Raw genomic sequence first — 25,443 nt, forward strand, 5'->3', positions numbered from 1 at the left:
TAACAACTTTAGTATAGAGTTTTCACAACTCATGTATACCAGTTAGCAAATGGGTTCCTTGCATGCCTACACCTCATTGGAAACGTGTTTAAGATCCAGGAGAAATTTTACAACTCATGTATATGGATTAACAACATTATTATATGTGTTTGCAACTTCAGTATCGGTATTCACAATAGTTTTCTGAAGATGAAAACAAGTACCCCCTTTTACAACTTCGGTTAAGCTTTTAACAATTCCAGTACAGAGTTTTCACAACTCATGTATACCCATTAGCAAATGGGTTCCTTGCATGCCTACACCCTCATTGGAAACGTGTTTAAGATCTGGAGGAAATTTTACAACTCGTGTATATGGATTAACAACATTATTATATGTGTTTGCAACTTCAGTATCGGTATTCACAACAGCTTTCTGAAGATGGAAACAAGTACCCCCTTTTACAACTTAGGTTAAGCTTTTAACAACTTCAGTATAGAGTTTTCACAACTCATGTATACCTGTTAGCAAATGGGTTCCTTGCATGCCTACACCCTTGTGGAAATGTGTTTAAGATCCGGGGGAATTTTACAACTTGTGTATATGGATTAACAACATTATTATATGTGTTTGCAACTTCAGTATCGGTATTCACAACAGTTTTCTGAAGATGAAAACAAGTACCCCCTTTTACAACTTCGGTTAAGCTTTTAACAATTTCAGTACAGAGTTTTCACAACTCATGTATACCCATTAGCAAATGGGTTCCTTGCATGCCTACACCCTCATTGGAAACGTGTTTAAGATCCGGAGGAAATTTTACAACTCGTGTATATGGATTAACAACATTATTATATGTGTTTGCAACTTCAGTATCAGTATTCACAACAGTTTTCTGAAGATGAAAACAAGTACCCCCTTTTACAACTTCGGTTAAGCTTTTAACAATTTCAGTACAGAGTTTTCACAACTCATGTATACCCATTAGCAAATGGGTTCCTTGCATGCCTACACCCTCATTGGAAACGTGTTTAAGATCCGGAGGAAATTTTACAACTCGTGTATATGGATTAACAACATTATTATATGTGTTTGCAACTTCAGTATCGGTATTCACAACAGCTTTCTGAAGATGGAAACAAGTACCCCCTTTTACAACTTAGGTTAAGCTTTTAACAACTTCAGTATAGAGTTTTCACAACTCATGTATACCTGTTAGCAAATGGGTTCCTTGCATGCCTACACCCTTGTGGAAATGTGTTTAAGATCCGGGGGAATTTTACAACTTGTGTATATGGATTAACAACATTATTATATGTGTTTGCAACTTCAGTATCGGTATTCACAACAGCTTTCTGAAGATGAAAACAAATACCCCCTTTTACAACTTCGGTTAAGATTTTAACAACTTCAGTATAGAGTTTTCACAACTCATGTATACCCGTTAGCAAATGGGTTCCTTGTATGCTTGCACCCTCGTTGGAAACGTGTTTAAGATTTGGGAGAAATTTTACAACTCCAGTGTATGGCTTAACAACATTATTTAAAGTTTTTACAACTTTAGTATCGGTATTCACAACAGCTTCCTGAAGATGGGGGGAAAAAACCCCTTTCACAACTTCGGTTAAGCTTTTAACAACATCAGTATAAGGTTATCACAACTCAGGTATACCTGTTAACCACCTGGTTGACAGGCGTGCTTACACCCTCTTTAGAAACGTATTTACAGAATAAACCTACTTCAATATGCGTTCACAACATCATTTCCAATAATGACCAAACCCACCATATTACAACTTCAGTAAACCATATAACAACCTTTAAATAACCTTTCAACAACTCAAGTAAAAGTTGAACAACTGTCATAAAAGAAAATGATCAGTAATACCAATTTTTTTAACTCAGTTCATACGAAGTTCATATACGAAGATCATACTTAAAATCATAAAACATAAGGCAACAATATCAAACATGAATAATAAAGGGACTTGTCTTGCAACTTCTGTCATGGTTAACAACACAGTTAAAGGAAATAACAACTTCAATAAAGGTACTTTCCTAAAACCAGATCCTTCCTGACAGTACTTACAATCAGTGAGAAGTTAACGTTAATATTTCATCCCCACTTAATGTTTTCTTGTCCCTGACATCAAAATACACATTTCACTGACTTTGTCTAACCTACTATGTCGACTTATCACATGGCACAATCCTTCATCCAAAAAAATATGAAAAGTTGCAAAATATTTACAAGCCACAACAAAAAATAACCTTTACAAAATAAACCCACATGTGGACCACCAATTTTAACTTGGGTTTGGATTTCTGCATGTTCTTTTACTGTGCCCAGCTTTATGACACTATCCACAGTGGTAAATCTTCTTGTTTTGGAATTGGGATTCCCGCCTCCTAATTCTTGGCCTTCTCGAAGGTCTACTAGTTGTAGGTGGATATAACCACACTTGGTTTCCTATATTTTTCAGCATATAATCATTAGGATTAGGCCTGTCAATTGTCACTACTAGAATCATGGTGTTCCCATAAATCTTCTCTTGGGATGTTATTTTATAACAGTCCTCCAAAAAATCATACACATTTATATGAACCACCCTTATTGCAGCACAAGCGTGTGGACACGGAATCCCTGTCATTTGTCATGCAACACAAGTGCATTCATGTGACTGAACATTGACATATAAGGCTCCACGCGAAATATGTACACAGACCCTGCCACCTCTATAAGGTTCACCATGCATATGAATTGATCTAGCCACATTTTCCATCAATGTTTGGACCCACACCATTTCTCCAGTTCCTCATTGTCATACTTGCTGCGAACATCTTCCTTGCAACCTTCTCACTATGTTCATGAATAAGTTGGGCAACATTATGCCGCCTTTCCTTTACAATCCAAGCATTGAATGACTCAGCATTGTTCATTGTTATGTTATCCCACCGTTTATATGCAAACTTGCTCATTGCCCACTTATGAATATCACCATGATTGTTAAGCCACTGAAGTAAATCAGGACTGAAATTTCCCATCCTTGTCATTGCCTTATCAAACTCAACGTTAACCCTTGCATATGCAATGTCATCAAGCAACTTTAATCCAACTCCTTACTAATACCACTAGTTCTCCTCCTACCTCTGTATAATTTGTTCATTTCAGAGCTAAAATTTTCCTTCACGTGCCTATAATAGTATGCATGACGGTTACCTCCAAATATTGCTCCAACAGCTGCTATTATTGCATTGTGATGATCTGACACAATAGTTAATTGCATTGCACCAACTATCTGTTTTATCGTGTTTAAGAACCATGCCCACTCCTCATAAGTCTCTCCTTTCACAATAGCATATGCGAATGGTAACAATTCATTGTCCGCATCATATGTTGAGGCTGATAGCAGTGTTCCCCTATATGGTCTACTCAAATGTGTTCCATCTATGTACAGTATATGTCTTGCCCCAGACAAAAAACCCTTTATGCAACAACCATATGCTATGAAAACATGCTCAAATATGTTGTTAACAGTTGCTACCCATTCAGCTACCGTCTTCTCATCGGTTTCCTTCAATCATTAACATATCCATGGTATCAACATGTATGACTGTTCAGGCCTCCCTTGTATTTCCTCTAATGCTTTTTCCCTTAGCCCTATATGCTTGCTTATATGTCAACTTCACACCATAATCCCTTCCTAAGGTCTTCCTTATTTCATTTGGACGCTTTTCTGTGTGATCCCTTACCTCCTCAATGATAATTGATGATGTCAAAGCTGCTCTTCCACTATGTGTAACTTGCATAATCTCTTGGGCATTATGCACATGTTCATTGCTGAGTTGAGTTACAACGAGGAAAGGACTTCTCTTCGCAGCTACTCTTGCTACTATTATCCGCCAAGGATAACCTTCAACATTGCATTTCACATGCACACATTCCTCACAATTTTTCACATATTTGTACTCAAAGTTTTCTGCAATACTAAACTTATATACTGCCTTTCTGAATTATGTGGCATTTGCAAAAGTTTGCTTCTTTCCTAACAACAATTCCTTCTACTTCACAGCATTCATCTCGGGCATTGGTGTTGGTGCAATCTCTACTGTACTTACTAGCCTCACATGACATCCCCTACCACCTTCTCTTACACAATCACCCTCATTTTCGTCACAAACTGTTCCGTCCATATTATTCTCCCTACTTGACAAAAAACACATTTGTTGTGACAATCCCAAGTAGTTGTCAATGCTGCATACATAATTACAACTTTTGTTAGGAAATTCACAACAACAATATAACAAATAACAATTGTAATAACCATAAAAAAACAGGTCTCACATTTGTGGATCATCCATTACTTTCGATGTACTCTCCTTCAATGCTAGATACACATGTGCACTGGTGTCATTATATTGGAAAAGATTATCAACTTCACTATCATCAACCAAATCTACTAATGCCTTGTCATCGAAGCTCACTGTATATTTCATGTCACAAATATTAACATCTATATCAAACCATTCTAATATCATTAACCTCAACTCTTCATGTCTTATCCCCTGTTTTATCGTTCTAACTCTCACACTCCCACCATTATATATCATTTCACCTTCAACATTATTAACAAAGTTTCCACCAAGATGAAAAATCAACGCAAGTGTCTTTGAATATGTTGACCCAATATTGCAACTCATTTTGCATTATACCCCACAACAAACGAGGAAAATATTTCATCACAATGTCATATCTGTAAAAAGGATATTTCATAAACCCAACACAGCCACTTTCAAAGTTAACAACTTCAATATATCGTTTCACAACTCCACTTTAACTATTAACAACACCCTTCACAACCTCATTACTATGGATATTCAGCCTACTTATATATGTGATTATCGCAGCGCTTCTTCCAATTTCCCTCAGCTACCATCTGCTATCCCCAAAAACAGATCATTATAAACACTGTCCCAGATTAAGCTAACTCTATCCCTCACTAACCGACTCATAAGTTCCAATATCTAACCATTCCCAAAAGTTAAAAACAACAACCAATACCCCCAGATGAATCAACTTACGATTGCTGCAGCATCGTCTCCCTTTTAAGCTGATAAAACTAACTTGGCCAGAACCCTAACCTTATCTAACACTAATCAACTCATTTGTTTAGATTGATGACCATTCTCACACCTAAAAAAGGAAAAACCAACACCCCAATATGAAGAACGTACGCCTTATGTAATGCCGCCCCTTACCTCCTCTGAACCCTCAACGCCTCATACAGAATGTAGGACCACCAAAATGAAGAAAACAGACTGCAACAGTCATGCATGGAGGATGAAACAGTCATATGATTTTAGAAAAACACTTACCCTTTCGAACCACCACCTTCTCGTCACCTTCGAGCAGCTGGAATGTGCACGTTTCTCTCTTTTCCTTCCCGCCTATCTTCCTTCGATGTGGAGCTTATTGTGGTGCCCACGTTTTGTAATAGGTGAGGGTAGTTTGGTCTTCTCGTCTAAGAAAATAATCCCAATTTGGTTTCATGGTACCAAAACGAGATTTGTGAAGTTGGCCGGACGTTTTTGGGATTCTGGAGTTAAAGTTGCATTTTTCTGTCTTCTTCCCTAATGGACGAGTTCGAAAACAACAAACGCAGCATTGGAGAAAAGAAAAGGAAATCAAATGAATGAAAAAGAAGGAAAAAGATGAGCGCCACCTTTGTATCTAAAACCTCCTTCTCGCCTCATCAGTTGAAAGCTAATAATTGGGGAGTATAAGTTGCAAGAGTAGGAGCGATCCGAAGATCATGTTGACAATAGAGTTTCAACTTTATGAGAATAATTGAAATTTTGACTATTTCAATCTAGAATAAAACAAAAGATTAAATAGGTCAAAAATTCTATTTCTGCTCCTAAATATGAGAACTAATTAGATATTTAATTTGACTTTAAATATAATATTCAGATCTTATTTGTCTCTTATATTTATTTTTTTAAAGTAATTCTTATGATTATATTAAAGGATCTTATTCTAATAGATATGATTAATAAAAATATTTTTTAAAAAATATTTATTTATTATAATTAATTAATTAAATTAAATTTTTAATATTTATAAATGAGTTATTTAACTCTTATAAAAAATACAGGGTAGTATGAGATATTGGCTACCTTTCTCTTTCATCTGGTGACAGTGACGTATGATCGGACAACTTTTTACTAACAAATTCTTGAAATTGATGCAAAAAGTTTTCCCAAGAAAAATTCAAAGGAAAAATTAACAATTATTAGTATATTATTTGAAGGAATCAATTTTAAATTGAGATTTTGAAATTTAGGTAAAAGAACAAATATATCCTCATTTTTAAAAAGAAAAAATAAAAACCCTTTGTGTTAGCGGAATTTGATCCTTTAATCACTTGCATCCTAAGATTAAGAATTATTATTGAGCTAACACGTTCTGTCAACATTATAAAATTAAAAAAAATAAAAAATAATTAACTCTTTTACTAATTATATGTCACAACACTTCATATGAGAATAACAATAAAATGACTAGTCTCTAATAGAAATTACCAATTCGTTTTCTTCTAAACGAAAAAAAAGTTATACCTGAACACAGTCGCTCACATATTACCATGGCAAGTGAATGGCCTGTTTTTAGGAGCAGAGAAATTGGATTAATTATTTAAAGATTAAACTTGGTCAAAATTTGTGTAAAAAAAACTTGGTCAAAATTAGTTTTTAATTTTCCAAACATGACTTAACTAATTGAATATCAATTCCTTTTACCTAATTCTTTTGAAAATAAGATTGTGATTACGACGACTTAACTAATTAGGAAAATCGGATTCGTGGTTTAAATCAAACTTGTTTTAGGTTGTTTAGATAGCGCACGACTGATAAAAATTTATTAAACTTGAATTATTTGAAGAATTCCTTGCTCACTTGGGGAAGTCAATGAGAATTTGGACTATTCTTCACATAGGATTGAAATCATAATGGCACCATCGTCGTCATACTCAATAAATAATTTACAAAATGTTGAACTATTTACAAGTAATGGATATAGCCTGGTTATTTCTCAGAGATTACGTCCAACATACACAAGAATCTATCAAGTACATTAATTAATACTACATCTGATCTTTAATATAAGAGTTGGATAACTAATTTAGGAAGATTAAAAAAATTATTTAGTTATTTGTAATAAATATGTATTGGCTTTCCTAAATTACTCTTATTCAATCATGTATATTAAAACTATACTTGGATGGAAATACTTTACAATCAATAGCGATATTTTTTAAAATATGCTATAAATTTGGGAGATAGAATGAATTGAGATTTTATATTTAGAACATCTAATTAGTTATTATATTTAGTATCAGAAACAGTATGAAGTGATATTGCGTATAAAATGTTTCAACCAATAGACCCTGTCAATATATGATTGAAAAAACATAGTTTTAGGACGAAAACTTTTTCATTGAATCAATCAATCATCCTTCAAACTTGATGTGATTCCCATTTTAGAGACGTAGTTGTTGAACTATACAAGTTACTCTGTTTTCCCAATTTCATAGTCAAATTGGTTAACTTTAACAATTCTTTCCCGTATCCTTGTCTTGGTTCTCATTTAGTCTGAAGTCTACTGGATGATTTTTGAAAAATCATAATTCCTTCAGTCCTAAACGTAAAAGTTATCAAAAAAGATTTGTTTTGATCTCAAATATAAGATCTTAGTAATTCATTTTGTCTCCTAAAGTTATTATTCTTTTTCTAAGTAGATCTATACTAATTAAATAGATTTACTATAGACGGAGTATTTTTTTTAGAATAAAATACATTGACTACCCCTCTATTTTACTTAAATTACAGAAACCTTCCTTTCAAATTAAAATGCATGTTACACAAACCTCTCTTACATTTTTAAGATTCAATTTCCATACGTCAAACCGTTAGTTGACCATTAAGTTTGACTTTTAAATTTCTATTTTGACCAAAATATCCCTCTTTAATATAAATGTTATTTAAACATTTATATCTATCAAAAAAGTAATTTTTGATACAACAAAAAAAATTATAATACATGTATTTTCAAAATTTTTAATATGTTATAAAATTTTTAATTTCAATTATATTGTAGAGTTATATAATTTTAGTTCCTCATGAAATATTGAAACTTCAGATTTTTTTTAAATGACTAGAAAATATTTTGAATGCTTATTTTCTTATCACATAATATAAATTTTGCGAGTTTAGAAACTTATATAAATCATTTAAATTTATGTTTGCATTAACTAAATTACTTAATTTTTTGGCCCATACGATAAAAACATTAAACAAACCATAATTTTTAAAAATAGAAAAAATAAAATTAAGGTAAAGGAGAAAATCTTAAATTCTTTGATATAGTTTTAACTAAGATTTTGGAATTTAGTATTATGAAGGGTTTTAGCAAATAGAAAGTATTTCAATATACGCTTGAATTAAAAAAAATACTTTTTGAAATATTCTTAACGGAGTTAATAATTTGGATTTAAGTGTATGTTTTTAAAATAAAAGGAAGGTTTGTGTAATTAAGACAAAATGTAAGGGAAGTTAGAGTATTTTACTCTTTTCTTAATATAAATGAGTAAATTATTTTAGGAAAACCAACACAATGTTTTTTATGAATAACTAATATGATTAATTTTTTTAATTTCTTCAAATTAGTTAATTACTTTTCATACATTTAGGACTGCAGAGAAGAAGTATTTGATAATAACAAAATTTTAAAAAAGACAGACCAAATTTCAAGTATCTAAACATACTGTTTATATCCTCTATATCTCTTGTGTGTATGTGGGTGTCGACGTATATATAAAGCCACAAAGTGGTGGTACTTCCTTGTACAAGAGGGTCAATCGTCGAAGCTTAACATTTAGCTTCCATAAGTGTTTTTGGAAGAAGAAGATGAGGAAGATGATGAAGAAGCTGGCTTGGAACCTTATTTTGATCTCTGTGCTTCTCCTCTCCTTCCAATTCCCGGCAGCATCAGCTCGACGACTTGGTGATCACCGTTATGTAAATCCATCACCAGGTATAGATATTTACGCGGCAAGGATTATTATTTACCCATCGATCTTTTCCATTATTATTAGAGATTTTTATTAAATTTTAACCTTAATGATGCTTATAATTAGCTGCCTCATTTATTACTTGCCATGTGAAAATTATACGTGTAACACCTATCCCTTATATACTAGTATAATTATTCTATTTAATCATGATCCATTAAAAGCCAGGTTTCATCCTGGGAATTATATATATATATTTTTATTTCCATTCGGCCTTTCGAATCCTCAATTAAGTCAACTATAGCCAATAGGGTTTAACATTTGACACCCTGGCCATTGGCTCACACGACGAGATACGTAATTAGATACACATAATTTTAGGCCAAATAATAATTATATCAAAAAATTTGACCATTTCCTTCAATAGCAGTCATTATGATCTATCTGCCCTTAGTCATCTCCTTATGGAGGAATATTTACATACCAAAATAGATATACAATATATATCTTTACTCCAAAATAAGATGCATTTTAAACAAAATATATGTACAAATGATTGCCGGCTTCCTGCACCTTTAATCTCCACCGATCACTACTCCCTTGCCCTTAGGAGTACTTGCTCTTGCTGTATTACATGGAAGAAGGGGTGAGATTCTAAAGAATCCCAGTAGTAACAAATTTCCCTCACGTAATCATACAAGATCACAAACAACATGCTACACAGGCCAAAGAGAACAACACCTTGCATCCAAGTATAATCAATGATGCATATACACCATACACCAATATAGCTAATCGCTATCTATCGCGCCCACATTCCAAAATAAATGGAAACCAGCGCATATTGTCATGACAAATATTATTATGCAAAGGCAACTTACATGTTCTCATGCACAATCAGCATAAAGGCACATCCAAGCATGTGGCAATCAATGCACAATCACATTAAAGGAAAAGAGTTACTACCTTTTGCTTTTTCTTCTGTACTAACTTCCCCTTGCTTCTTCCTTGACTCCCTTCTTAATGGATTCGAACAAATATCAAATCCTATAAATTATTTGAGTAAGGGCAGATTAATAAATATATATATATATATATCTCTAGATACTCATCTAAAGCGTTACATTAACACATTAACTCATTCCTTATAATTTAAATCCTTCATGATCATTTTAACGGGGCATCACGTTTTGACTTCCATCCTTTTAAGACTCCTATTTGACATACATATTCATAATATAACACTTATATAAGCCTATAAACTCCCTATTTAAACATTTTGCATTTGAACACCCCAAACACCATCTATAATTCAAACAGCACCATTTTGCCACTGTTTCTAAATTTTTTCCAGCATCAAGCTTCAACCAAAACATTATTTTTATTCCTCATTATATATATATATATATATATATATTCACCCTCTATACCCTTCCTTCAAAAATTCCAGATTGCCCTATCAATCAGGTATATGTAATTAATACCATGAGATTTAGTTTCATCCCTCAAATCATAACATCAACGTTCCTGAGACAAACACCAAACATATACACACATATCATGCTTTAATTAGTTCCCAATCTCAACATTTTCCTTCGCTTATGAAAATTCTAGATTTTGGCATTTCTTTTCCATTTTAACTCCAAGAAAATCTGTTCACTATAATTCAGAACATGGAGCCAAAACCGAAAGAATATATATAAAGAGCCCAACTCGTTCTCCCCATGCTTCGGTCTCAAATGGCTTTGTTCTCTCTCTCTCTCTCTATATATATATAGAGCTGATACTTTCACCGTTCAAGTGCTTCTTGACCAGTAAAATCGAACAGCATCCTTCCCTCCTTAAGTCTGACATTTTTCTTATTCAAAGTACGCACTCTTCGATCCCTCAATAACCACACAGAGCATATAAAATCAACATATTATAATCATACAACCAGAAAATAATTAATTATATTTAGACTTGTTAATCATCTATTACCCAAACCAGAAGCCATTTCCTTAAATACTCAAACCCCTGTTTCAGAAACTTTAACCAGAGCAATCAACCGTGACAAGCAAGTGCAGAAATCTCAACCACACCTTCATCCTAACCATTAAGCACGTTTCTACAGCTTAACTGTCATGCTGTTCACTTTCTCCCTCAAAAACCAGATTTCATCTTCACCATCGTCTTGCACACATGACCAAATAACAGAAAATAAAGATGGAAGAAGATTCAGGAGACTCACCTTGTTTGATTTCCACTTTTAGACGAACCGATTCTCTCCTCTACCAGCCTTTCCCTTTCTTGATCTTTCTCAGACTCTCTCAGCTCTCCCTCTGTTTGCACTTCGAATGGCAGAGGAAAAATAAGAAGGGAGAAGATATTAAGGTAGAATAAGTCGGTAAGGGGGTGTGAAATAACTATTATACCCTTTGGTCTTCATTTTCCCTTCAATTTGATCCTTCTCTATTTTTCCAGGATAATCAGATAATTCCAGAAATCAAACCTGGATATTTTATATGGATTTTCTTCTTCCATTAGCTTCTTTAGTCCATGAAATAATTTTCCTAAAAATCTCAGCTCAAAAATTATCTTCTAACTATTTTTCCTTGAATTTCCAAGAAATAGGTCCTAAATTCTTGAAATTAACTTTATAATTATTCAGACCATATTTTAAGGGTCTTAATCTCATCAATTTCTCTAAAAAATTTTCCTTCATCATGCTTTACTCAAATCCATAAAATTTGGGATATTACAATACGCAGAGAGTTCATTTATAGTCTTCGATCGATCACTTGTAACTCTATCTTCTTCATTTTGCTCATCTGTAGAACATGACGGTTATCACGATTATTGGCCTCCCCATGCCTAAGTGGGCGTACGCGCAGCGATGGTGAGCTAAAGCTGAGCAAAAAGGAGAACCACCTTGTTGGAATCAGATATTGATGTCCTGTAATTTATATCTAAATTACTTCATAAATATACAGTTTGCGTTTTAATTTGTCAGCTTTGTGCAATGTAGATTAAACCAGAAGATCAATCTCTAGTGCTGCGAATCTGTGCGTGACCAGTCGCAGCCTTGGGTATTGGATATTTGTTTGAGAGGATATTATATTTTGCAGTTTTTATGGGTATTTACATGATGAAGAATTGGCCTGTCCAATCCAGCTTTCTAAACAATAAATGATTTTCCTTTCATTCCTGTTATCTTATTCTGCACTAAGGCCCTTCGTCTAATCATCAATCGACATGGATATTGTTAATCTCTCGAATCTATAATATACTCTTCCGATCCTCAATATAAGACTTACTTGTGGAGTTGATCTTGCATTTGCATTAAGGACCGGAGGAGTAATTTGCAGAACACTCTCGATACTGCAAAATAAAGTTGTTTGAAACGGAAAGAAGGAGCATACGTGGCACGGCACTTTTATCACCGGATAGTGCTTCCTTGTGAGAGACTCAACAATTATGAGAGATTAAAAGAGACTGAGGTGGTTTACATTTATATGATCAAAGCAAAGTCATCAAGTAACTCCTATACATCTAGAACTTGGGGGAGTAGTACTTAAACAAACTTGTTAAAAAACTAAGATCAGAAATCCAGGAAAATAAACTTCCAACATTTGACTAAGTAAATACAAAAGTAGAGAACAACCGACTTGCTAATTACCAAATTATCTGTAAGACGTGCGCCCATAATGTAGAAATTTATAAAGTCGACACAAATAAATGTCTAAAATGCTCAAAGATTGATGAAGGTTGTACTTTTTTGTGAACATTATTTGAGCCAGCTGCTCTCTGATGATGAAATGAGGGATTCTTACTCTTGACAATGGTGAAATAATTATCATATTAAATGGGGCTTGCCTTTAGTTGCTGCTGCTTCATGTCTTTTTAAAATCCAAGAGATCGGACCTCAATACTTTAATACGGAGTAAAACTGAGGTGCTTCTTTGATCATCCATTGAAGCCTAATCAGTATTATTTGAGCAACCACATAGAAGTAAACTATCATGGTTGTACCAAACATCTTAATTAAAAACTTGTTTTAGATAGTTTTATTCTGGTTCTCACCTGTGTCAAAAGAATAGTCCTATGTTATTCAAAGTTAAAAGAAGCCTCAATATATTTACTAGCCCCACTTAACTAATCAGAGTATATTAAGAAAATTAGTTAAGTTAATTATTTGTAATAAATATGAGTTGATTTTCCTAGGGTACCTCCTTTAATCATAATTATCCTTGAATGGAAATCCTTTGGTATGTGTAATTAATAAGGATACTTTAGAGAATGAATTACAAATTTAAGAAACAAAGTGGATCGAGATCTTATATTTAGAACCAAATTTAATTCCTAATTACTAAGCACCAGACGTAGCATATATATTTATACATACACGCCAAAATGTAAGGTCGGGCTAATAAATAAGAAGAGGTGTTCGCTTACCTGCACAACAATAAGCCAAATCAACCCTTGGTTTTTTCGGGTTTTTATCCTCCCCCCCCCCCGGGCGTTTTTTTTCTTATTTCAAAATGACTCGTTTAATCCTGGAGGGTTGCCATATCCTACTGTGTGTAACAGAATAACACTCAAGGACACTATCCTCAGACATGACTTGAATCGGATTTTCTATATATGCGGTCAACATGCAAGTTCAAGAATCTTGTTTTTCCTCAAAAGCTTATTTTACTGAGGTTAACGATTTGCAAAATGTCTGATCCAGTTTGCATAACATACAGTAAATTACCATTATGAAAACTGCTAATCAAATTGCTATAATAATCATCACCCACTTAAAAGATAGTTGACTAGACAACAATTGTATTGACGAAATATTTAATGAGTTGCTGGTTTTTAAACTTCAAGGATTGAGTTGACAGTTGGGGTGAGATTACAAGGAAGAAAATTAACTGATTTTCTTTGCGTCTTTTATTTTTTAAAAAAATTCAGAGTATATGCGGTTGCTTGATTAAATGTTATCGACCATGGAACATATTAAAGTTTTAGTTTTCTAAGTCCTTTCGCAGAATATTGAAATAAATTAAATTTTCGGCATGTCGATTAAAAGCATCAAGGAAGGTCCCTGGAAAATGAAAGCTGATGATTAATTAATTTCCCTGACACGTAAGTGACGTATTTGTGTCTTTGATTGTTTGGACCGTTATTTTTATATTTTCATGGAAACACAGATTCAACTTTATGAAATAATAAGTTTTGTCACCAAAATTATTATATATGGAAAACTTAGGTTGACCATTTCAACGAAGGACGGAGGAAATGACTAAAATGTCAAATATATGATGATTATTAAGATAATAAAAATTAGTGTAACTGATGGAAAGTTTGGGTAAGATGAAAACTATAGTTTTAAAAGTGTTTTTACAGTATACGAAGTAAATATGTAGAGGAATTTGTCTCGATTTGCGAAAAAATACTTTTGAAAAGTGATTTTTAGAATATCCAAACATCTCCTTTAAATTATTAGCTCATTACTCGGCTAACGAGAGGAATCAGAAACCGATATTTTAAACTTTTTTGGGCTGTTTGGGTGGTGACTTATTAAAAAAAAACATTATGAAGCTTGAAAAATGTAAATAATTGTTGGAATTCAAATTCTTTCATTTGACGAATTCTTTGTGCACGATTGAGTTATTTTATTAAGAGAATTTGTATTTTAATAACAGTCCAAGAGAGGTGAGCATGTCATCTACTAGTTAGATGCCAGTCTTTCTATTCACTCAAGTCTTTTAAAGACTAAATCATGATTTGTTGAATCCATTAATACTTGAATATAATCATCAATATATAAAATGTAAAATTTATCGGAATGTGTGTCAAGCAACAATTTTCAGGCCTTAAATTGTATGTCTAACGTCTAGGAATCTAATTATGATCGAAATGGCGGAGTCAACCCATAATAATTAAAATAATATAATTTAATTAATATATATATATATTATATTTTTAATTTTATAATTATTATTGATCTCTTACAACATTATCATTCAGATAAAAATCATTTACGACTCAATAATTTTTAAACTTTTGATCCTTCAAATTTTAATTCATTTAGAATTCAATAACCTTTAAACTTTTGACTTAGTTAAAAATCAATATATAACCTTTTCCCATTTAATAAATTAACCCTTTGTATTATGTATAACCTCATCCTAGCATGAGAGGCTACACTTACGTGGCTTTCAAGTAAACTCTTACACTATGTTTGATATGGGTTTTTTGGAGGGGAGGGGAGGGAGTCCCTCCTCTTGTTTGGCTGGTGCAATTTTTTAGGAAGGGAGGTGAGTTGCTCCTCTTCTCTTGTTTGGTTAAGATATTTTTTAAAGAGGAGAGGGACTCTTCTCTTCTCCTCTTTTCTTCCAGCGTCCCCTCTAAAAGTGGGGTCTTTTGGAGGGGAGATGAGAGATAAAATTTTAAATTTCAATATTAGCCTAACTAAAATATTTTAATTCTTCATGTATCCTTTCGATTTGTTAACCCTTAATCAGTCATAAACATTTCTACATAAGAGATTTTTTTTTAGCATCTAGTAAGAGGTTGTCGAGATAGTTATTTCCAAAATTAGTGAGTATTGTTGAATCCTTTTTTTTTCCTCCTTCTAATTCTAAGAGGCCGTCGGTATTTTATTTTACCTTAATGTTTTTTCTCTGATTGAAATCTATCACTCACGACTTTTTATCTTGATATCCTATTAAGTATGTAACTGTATCTTGTAAGTCAAAATTGGTGAATTGTATTATATATATAGTTATATCTTGATAAAATAAAAAAAGTGAGAAAATTCATTGAAATTTTATAATGTTAAAATAGTCAATTTTTTATTAAAACAAAATAAGATATTATTAAAATTCCTTCCTTCCCTCCCCTTCAATCAATCCAAACAGGAGATCATTAAAATTTCTCCCCTCTCTTCCCCATCCCTCCCCTCTCCTTTGTAGTTATCCTCCCCTTTCCTACCCTCCCCTTCCCTTGATTAAAATCTCTCCCTTTCTCTTCCCTCCGTCGAGCCAAACACAATATTAGTTGGAAGCCTCATGACATAAGAAACCTCTTCTGTCACATAGAATGATTAATTGATTATCCAAAATGAGCTACACATGACAAGGATTAATTTAGTAAATAAGAAAAGATTAGGGACTAAGTTTTTAACTGAAACAAAAGTTTAGAGATTAAATCTTACCAAATCATAGTTGAAGGACCAAGTTATAATTGTATTAAAACCTGAAAGATTAGAAATTTTAATTTTCCTAAAGTTAAATCATGATACGGAATCTAAGAGATATCCTTTGGCTAAATTATATTTCCCTTTGCAACTAAGGAATATCGATTAGTTCATAGGCCATATTAATTACTCTTAAAGAATAATTTAATTACGATAGCTAGTGGTCCTTGCAAAATAATTGGTGAGTAAAATTGTCATTTAACATTTATACATATGTGTGTGTGTGTGTATATATATGTATATATATGCTCACTGATTGTAAATGACAACATTAAAAATTACACATAAAGTTTGATCACTGAAAAAATTGCAAAAAAAAAAAAATATTGAAAGTAGAAAAATTATAAACAAGGACCTGTTATAACATTAGTATTAGTTTTGAGAATAATTGATAAGCAAATGAAAGGTCCCTCTAGGCAATTTTTTAATTTTTAATGTCCTCTTTTTATGATTTTTCCTTAATCATTTTTGTTCGTCGCATTTTCATTATTTTCATTCAAGAGCATACGCAATCTTCTGGTCCAACTTGACTTTGGATAACTAATCACTTAGATCCCACGTCACTCGTTATGTCATTATTAATAGTCAAGTGATCATAATCTAATTTTTTTTAAATCGTTCGGGCAAAAGGTATATAATTTCTTAGGCTACATGTTAGTGCTAATTTTAAAATGAATTAGGAAAGAAGAGAAGAAAGGCAACACCATACTTGCTAATTTAAAAAAAAGAAGAAGGATAAAGTAGCATTCAATAGCTTAATATCGTTTTCCTTATACATTTAATACTTCCTGATATTATTATCAAGTTACATATAGCAACCTAAGCCTATTTATGGGTCAGAGATCTTCGATGCATTATAAATAAGATTAAGATAGTAGAAGCACCATGAAAATAATATCAAAGCGCTGGAGCTGGATGTATCGTAAATAGATAAAGGTAGTGAATGCTATTTTACCCAAAATTTTATCCTGTCCATTTTCTTCTGAATATCCATCATATAAATTGAAGGAGTTTGTTGGCAATCAAGGATAGTTTTGACAACTTGCACAAAGAAACCAATTTTTAATCATTAGACATGGACACGTTTGGGAGCATATGTGACAATAAATTAAAATAAGAGAATATGGAAAACACGTCAAAAATTTTGATTAATAAAATATAAACGTTAGAGAGAACAGGTTAAATCGCTAGTTTACTAATCTAAACGAAGAGATAAATGCTTAGTGCATGAGGTAAATATAAAAGGGAACTCTGGTTTGAACAAATAAACAAACATATTCTGAACAATAATGGCTCATAATACAATTTCTCTCTTACTTGCAATTCACATTGCTTGCTTGGGTTTTTGGTCACTATATCATTGCCACCTCACTTCAGGAGTTACAGAAACTGAAGCTCTTCTCAGATGGAAGCGAAGTCTCCCATATCAGCCAATCGTGGATTAATGGGTCTCTCAGCCTCAAGCCAATTCCACTTCAGCCCAAACCCCATGTTCATGGCATGGAATAAAGTGTGATTCTTTAGGAAGTGTGGTTAAACTCAACTTGAACAACACTGGTCTCAAAGCCACCCTTAAAAATTTGAATCTCAGCGTTCCCAAATCTTGAACTTCTTAATCTCAAATTTAATCAGCTCACTAGCCCCATACCAGAAACAATTAGATACCTCTCAAAACTACAGTTCCTTGACCTCAATCGTAATCATCTCAACGGCACTATACCTCTTTCTCTTGCTAATCTTACTCAACTTTATGAGCTTGACCTTTCACAGAATGACATAATTGGGATATTATACCCTCGTCTATTCCCTGATGGATCTGATGAACCCAAAACAAGCTTGATTGGTATAAAGTATCTTGTGCTTCAAGGCATGCTCCTTGGAGGCATAATTCCAAATGAAATAGGGAATTTGAAGCAGTTGACCGTTCTAACTCTATATCAAAATAGCTTTTATGGATCTATACCCCCGTCTTTGGGGAATTGTACACATCTAAACATTCTGTCTTTGACCGTAAACAATCTCTTAGGTGCAATTCCTCCTACTCTTGGTACACTAACCAATCTAACAGAAGTTTACTTGTTTATGAACAATTTATCCGGTCCTTTACCACAAGGATTTGAAAATCGTTCTTTTACCATGCTTGTTATCTCTGATAACAATTTCATCGGCCACTTACCGCCACAGGTATGCGAAGACGGGAAGTTACTTGAGTTCGCTGCAGCTTACAATTGTTTCACTGGTCCAATCCCTATGAGCCTCAGAAATTGCACATCTTTCGTTAGAGTTCGTCTTGAACATAACCAATTGACAGGATGTGTAGATAAGGGTTTGGGAGTATCCCAATCTTACCTACATGGACCTGAGCTACAATAGGCTGCAAGGTGAGCTTTTTGCAAATTGGGGTGCCTGCAAGAGTTTACAAGCTCTTATCAGGGCTGGAAATTCAATAGGGAGATTTTACCTAGTGAGATCTTTCAGTTGAAACATCTACGAAAGCTTTATTTGTCTTCAAACCGAATATCTGGAAAAATTCCTGCTCAAGTTGGAATTAGCTCTAACTTATATCATCTGCATCTGTGTGGCAACAATTTTTCAGGAGTAAAAGAAGGCATTGGGAAGCTTTCTAGTTTGGAATCTTTAGATCTGTCAATGAATAGATTAAGGGGACCTATCCCTTATTAGATAGGTGATTGCTACAAGTTGCTGAATTTAAACTTTAGCAATAATTACTTTAGTGACAAAATCCCATACCAAATAGGAAATCTTGTGGCTTTGCAAGATTTTTTGGACCTAAGTTACAATTCACTTTCTGGAGAAATCCTTGTTGATCTGAGTAAACTCAACAAGTTGATAAGCTTGAACATGTCTCACAATAATTTCTCAGGTCCTATCCCAAATTTCTTAGCAAGAATGTTAAGCTTGTCAAGCATCAATATCTCTCATAACAATTTGGAAGGTCTTGTGCCAGACAATAGAATTTTTAATTCTTCTAAGCCAGTTGATCTAGGTAACAATAAAAATTTATGTGGGAGGATCCAAGGTTTAAAACCTTGTAACATCTTCGCTATAAACCCACATGGTGGAACTAACAAAAGGAAAATGGTTATAGCTGTCACTTCTTCTTTGGCTGCAGCATCGATTTTGTTGGGAATGGTTGGGATTTTTATTATTCTCCACAAGAAAACTCAAGAGCTGTAGAACATAACACAAGAGCCTGTAAAGAAAATATACTCTCCATATGGCACTTTGATGGCAAAATTTTGTATGAAGACATAATTGACGCAACAGGGAACTTTGCTAAAAAATACTGCATTGGGGAGGGAGCTCTTGGAAAGGTTTACAAGCTGATATTACCAAGAGAGGATAAAGTATTTGCTATAAAAAAGTTGGTTAGTGAAGCTGATACCCTTGATATTGAGAGCATAAAAGCTTTTAAGAGTGAGATCAAAGCCTTGACAGAAACATGTCATCGTAATATTGTGAAGTTGTACTGGTTTTGTTCACAAAAGTTGCACACATTTATGATTTATGAATACATGGAAAGAGGGAGCTTAGCTAAAATGCTTAGAAATGATAAAGAAGCATTAGAGTTGGATTGGTCAAAGAGGCTTAATATTATCAAGGGTGTGGCACAGGCTTTATCTTAATTCTTACATGCATCATGATTGTAATCCACCAATTATTCATAGAGACATATCCAGCAAAAACATTTTGCTGTCTTCAAATCTTGAAGCCTATGTCTCAGGTTTTGGCACAGCGAGATTCTTGAAGCCTGATTCATCAATTTGGATAACATTTGTTAGCACATATGGCTATGCTGCTCCTGGTGAGTTCAATATGAAACCATGTTTAACTTTGTCCAAAACTTTTGATTTGTTGTATAATTTAGAAAAGTAATCATTTTAACTAAGAGGGAAAGCCTAGTAAAAGGGGCTAATCCTTTATAAACTGATGGACAAAGGTTTCAATCCTTGTTAGAGAAAAGCTCACATTTAGTGCTTAACCATGTCTTGAATAGGCTTTTAATAGGAGGATACAAGTGCTTAAAAAAATGTCATTCATCATTTTATCAAGAATCCAATTGATCACTTTGTTTTGCGTTGTACAGAGCTTGCATACATAATGGTAGTGACAGAAAAAATTGATGTGTATAGCTTTGGTGTTTTGGCCATTGAAGTGCTTATGGGTGAGCATCTCGGTGAATTAATATCCTATAACAGAACAAGTGGGATGAATCAGATCAACTTCAAAGAGATTCTAGACCCTCGTTTATCATCAACAACTCATCAAAAATTGAAGAAATTGGCTTTGATTTGGCATCTAGCTCTTCAATGCCTGCAAACAAACTCTCATGCTCGGCCAACCATGTGAAATGTTGCACAATTGATGGAGATGGAGAGTGCTCACGAGACATGATTGGTGTCTCTCATGGCTTTGTTTTTCCACAAATAAAATAAATGTTAATGTGAAGCACATGTTATGTCTCATTTAGACACCTTTAAGCTCAGTTGTAACCATATTGAACTATGCTCTAGCTCTTTGTGCATTCACTGAACACATTTCCACAAATCTAATTTTATGTTAGGGAGGACTACTTCTCATTCTTAACTTAGACTTAACCGTAAAAATAGAAAGGACAATTATCTTTCTTCATTTTCCCCCTAATTCCATACAATTCAACAAATGCATGAACACAAATATGTTAATGCCAATATTGAGTTTAAGCGTTGGCATTGTTATTGGGATAGCTTGTCGTTGACAAAAGGACCATTAATTATATACTTACCACAAGATGGTCTGCTTAATTTGTCTTGTTTGAAGAAAGAGTTACTAATCGAAGAACTAGTTTTGGTATTCATCGCCACATTGACATTTGTACCATCTAAATATAGATATAAAATTTTCAATTAAAGATTTTTAAATATGTGAAGAATATAATGGTCCAAATTCTTTATGTCCAATTTTATTTTATGTCTCATTCTTTCTTAGTTTTGTGAAAAAGGAAGAAAGGAAGGGAAAAAAAAGAGAGAAAGGATTATTGGCAGTCAATTGATCTTCATTGACGACGAAAGTGATTCAAGTTTAGTGGTCTCTATCTATATCTCTATTACCTAGAAATATTAATTTCCTATATTTCTATTTGTTGTTTTATAGTATGTGTGATCTATTTATGAGTTTTGATATTAATTGGATCATTTAACTATTGTAACATTTTTTGTGATAATAGAATTTCACTTCGAGCCATGGTTTATTACTTTTACTCTCATTCAATATAAGGTTTTTGTTTCATTGAATTGTTGTGTTCATACAGACAAGTGTTGGTCTAGGTAGAAGAGACTTGGACATCTTAAGCATATATTCCTTGTTTGATCTTTGCGGAGGTGTGTATGGAGAAAAATATTTTTGGGACAAGTCCCTGCTACGGTGCCTAACAATATCCCAAGAGGTTAGTCTCTTACAGTTTGGGTAAGAGGATACTCTAAGGTTGAGCAAAACTGAATCGACACCGAAAACCGAGTCGAACCGAAATTAATTCAGTTTTTTCAGTTCGGTTAATTCGGTTTTTATTTTTTCTGTTTTTTTCCAGTTATTTTGGTTTTTGGTGTTCGGTTTAGTGTGCATAAAATTTTTTTGGTTATAACCAAATAACCTAATATAATTTTTTTAAAAATTTTTATCCTTTTTTTTACTATTTTTTATTTCCCTCCCATTTTTCAAAATATTTCAGTCACTCCCTCCCTCACTCCCAGACCCAAAATGCAGCATATCTTCAGTTGACACTTTGACTTCACACTTTCACAGACTCTCTCTCTCTCACTCTCAGCTCAGTGGCTCAGTCTCAACTCTCAGTGTCTCTCTACCTCTTGCCCTCGATCGCACACCACAGTGACGCCACATCCTTTCTTTCTTTCTCACTAAGCTTCTTGCCTTCTCCGAGAGTGAGCTTAACTATCTTCTGTCACTGACCTGCCGTCATTGCGTTGTGTCTGGTTTGTGGCTTCAGACTTCAGGGTAATCCGATATCACCCCTGCTTTCGTGCTTCGTCTCTGGCTCTCTGATAACCTCTCAAATTTCCTACTTATTTAATCTGTTTTAGCACTCTTTTATTCTATTTGAAAGTCAATTTTGCAAGAAAAAGGCCTGAGGCGAGTAAGAAATAGAGACCAGAAGTGGAGAGCTGAAAAGATGTCCTCCATTGCGGCTTATGGGAGAAAACGCCACAGCGGCTCGAGCAGAGAGGAAGGAGTGCATCTCTGTAAAAGGCGCCGCGGCGCCTGACCGAATCCGCCGCAGCTGATTGTCACATGCACCGCGACACCTAAGCCCTCGAAGCAAAGCCATTTTGTGTAATCCGCCGCGATGCCTAAAGGAATCCGCCGCGGCGCCTGATGATGCCTCTGTCGTTAAAGCACTCAATTAAACTAGGTCCCAACTAATTTGTAGTTTAGGGTCGACCTAGGTCATTACTTCCAAGGAGCAAGTTATGGGTTTCTTTAGGTAAAAATTCAGGTGATAAAAAAATGCAATAAATTGGACCTAAACTAAAATACAAAATTCTAACTCTAAATGCAAGATGCAAATGTCCTAAAAATATATGAAAATTAAATTAAACTAAATGAATGCAATGCAATTTTTGGGGGGTTTTTTGAAGGAAGATAAAATTAATGAATAAAGAAAATTAATCAGGAAGCAGAGAGAATTAGCAAGTAAAAATTCAGAAATTTCTCTTCAGGTACGGTAGAGGGGACAACTTAGGATTCACATGAATTTAACTTTCATAGCCTTAATGAGTTAATTAGACCAAAGGGAGGTGATAAGAGAGTGGAATTAATAAACTTAATTACCTACTTGAAATAAAGGAAACCCTCAACTTCAAAAACCCTTAAACCATTAGAGAACTCATAACAGTGTAAGGTTAGTTAATTAAGCCTATTAAAACCAATGAAGATAATTCAATTTAATTTTGGAAATTACGTTTGAAATTATCCAATTAAACAATTAGACAATTAACCAACTTAATTAAACAATTAAGAGGTGAAAGAACCCAAATTTTGCAATTCAAACCACATTGATAATTAAACTCATAACGAAAACTCAATTATAAATTCAATTAACAATGCAAAGGTTCTAAACATAAATTCCAACAAGTATCTTGGCACCAATAAGATCCAAATATCAATCCAATCCAAGAATAAAATTGACAATCTAGAACTAAATTGTCTCAACAAAAATACAACTTAAAATTATTTAAAACTAAATAATCTCAAGTCCTTGAATTAAAAAGATAAATGGAGTATCACTCTCTTGTGGTCTTTAAGTGCTGGCCCAAGGCTCTAGTCTTTTCCATGCTCCCCCCAAGTTGCCTCCCTAACAAGCTTAAGCCTCCATGAAAATTATCTTCCCTCCAAAGTCATTAGATGCCGCAGCTGTAAGACCCTTAACCTTAAAAACGTTATAACTCATCACAAATCACTACTATGGTAAAAAAAGAAAATCTGTTAAATGAACTACCATAGTAGGAAGAAATTTGCATAAATTTTGAATTAACATGTAAACTCGGTTCCAACTCAAAGACCGTTGCATGCAACCGAAATCATTAGTTCATAATCCACTGGGCCTCCGAGCCTCTGGCCCGGGTAACAACATACATCAAAATCAGCCCATCTAAATAGTTTTCAACCATATAATCCAGAGTTCATCAAACACTAGCAATGGCCTCCGGCCAACCAAAATAAGGAGATACATTCTCTCCAGTTTACAACAAGGCCGGGTAATCAAATATATCAAAAAGCAGCCCTAAATGTGGCAATATATACTAGTCATACATCTACAAATGCTAGAGGCCTAAAGCTAACCAAGCTCAAGCCTCTGCGTCTCTTCCTGAAGGCACACGCCCGGAACCTTCACCTGAAAACATTGTAAACCATGGGATGAGACAAAGTCCCAGTAACCAGCCTTTCCAATACTAGGTACTACTAAATAGGTGCTCGTGAGGTGTCAAGTGGGGCAGTTCACAAGTAATATAATGACAAGATAGCCACAATAAATCATGCGAGTGAAATGATACAAATCCCATTAACCCAATCCCTCACTTTGGGGGATTTTCAAGAGCCGAAGCCGGCCTATCCCTCACTATGGGGGACGTAAGGAGCCATATAAGGCCTATCCCTCACTCTGGGGGACGTAGGGAGCCAAAAGGCCTATCCCTCACTATGGGGGACGTACTGAGCCAACCATCATGCATTAATGGAGGCCTTACCACGTGGTAGTAACAGACAAAACTCTCACCAATTCCCAATCAATGCATCATGCTCAAATCATAATCAAAGAGTAATAGTCATTTCACAATTAACCTCATTCAGTGGCATATCTTTCACAATTCCAAAATTCATTCATCATAAATCAAAACCCCACAAGACGGTTTTCCCTTTTTATATACAACATATAGTTTGAACACAATTACTATTTGGAGCACAAAACACAAATCTACTCACAATACCACAGAAGCAAGTACTAAGGATTGGAAAGTGGTTACCTCTCGCCTGAGCAAGGAATAACAAACCAACGATGTGGCCCCGTGCACCACCAAGACTCACAACCTGTCTACACAAGCACACAAACACACAACCATCATATATTAGCTTTCAAACTAATAATGTGGCCAAAACAACACTTGGGGACACAAAATTCCTATCTCCCATCAAAACTCTACCCAACTCAAAGGGTATAACTATCAAAACAACACTCCAAAGTCCTCAAAGTCTATTAAAACATCAAGTCTCCTTCCAAGCATCAATTAGAGTTCAAACCTCAAGGACCCACTACAGGAATTCAACCTCCAACATCCCATTTGAGCAATTAAGGTTCCAACAACAAATCTAAACCGATTAAACATCCAATTTAACCCTCCTTAACATAACCCAATTCACAAAACTCAAAATCAACCTCCACATTATCATCCTCAATCACAAACCTCCCATTTCCATAAATCCTAGCTCTAAAAAATTCAAGATTCTTTAAATCCAAGAAAACTACACCGATTAAATACTTAAACTAACCCAATGCAATCAATTAAACTCAAAACAATCGGTCAAAAACCTCAGTTCCAACACAACCTAGAAAATCCTAGGGTTTCACCATAAATCCTTATAAATTCCAATCAAGAA

The 25,443-nt window shown here is 34.0% G+C and overlaps 1 protein-coding gene across 1 annotated transcript; it reads left to right on the plus strand.

Annotated features, from left to right (window-relative positions):
• The first annotated feature begins 8,943 nt into the window (after positions 1–8,943).
• On the plus strand, positions 8,944–20,646 carry LOC114729428 (MDIS1-interacting receptor like kinase 2-like). Its single transcript, XM_028916429.1, has 6 exons — positions 8,944–9,070; positions 17,867–18,459; positions 18,596–18,656; positions 19,546–19,746; positions 20,021–20,101; positions 20,384–20,646. The coding sequence occupies exons 1-6, from the start codon at positions 8,944–8,946 to the stop codon at positions 20,644–20,646; spliced, it is 1,326 nt and encodes a 441-aa protein (XP_028772262.1).
• The last annotated feature ends 4,797 nt before the right edge of the window (positions 20,647–25,443 follow it).

The sequence above is a fragment of the Neltuma alba genome, unplaced genomic scaffold, assembly GCF_004799145.2.
Source record: "Neltuma alba isolate B1F8T4 unplaced genomic scaffold, ASM479914v2 tig00012634_pilon, whole genome shotgun sequence".
NCBI classification, from domain to species: Eukaryota; Viridiplantae; Streptophyta; class Magnoliopsida; order Fabales; family Fabaceae; genus Neltuma; species Neltuma alba.

Coding starts and splice junctions, on each gene's coding strand:
- LOC114729428 (XM_028916429.1), top strand. CDS start 8,944: ATGAGGAAGATGATGAAGAAGCTGGCTTGGAACCTTATTTTGATCTCT. Junction 9,071..17,866: donor TTATGTAAATCCATCACCAG/GTATAGATATTT, acceptor TTTGAATCTCAG/CGTTCCCAAATCTTGAACTT. Junction 19,747..20,020: donor CTTGACAGAAACATGTCATC/GTAATATTGTGA, acceptor CCTATGTCTCAG/GTTTTGGCACAGCGAGATTC.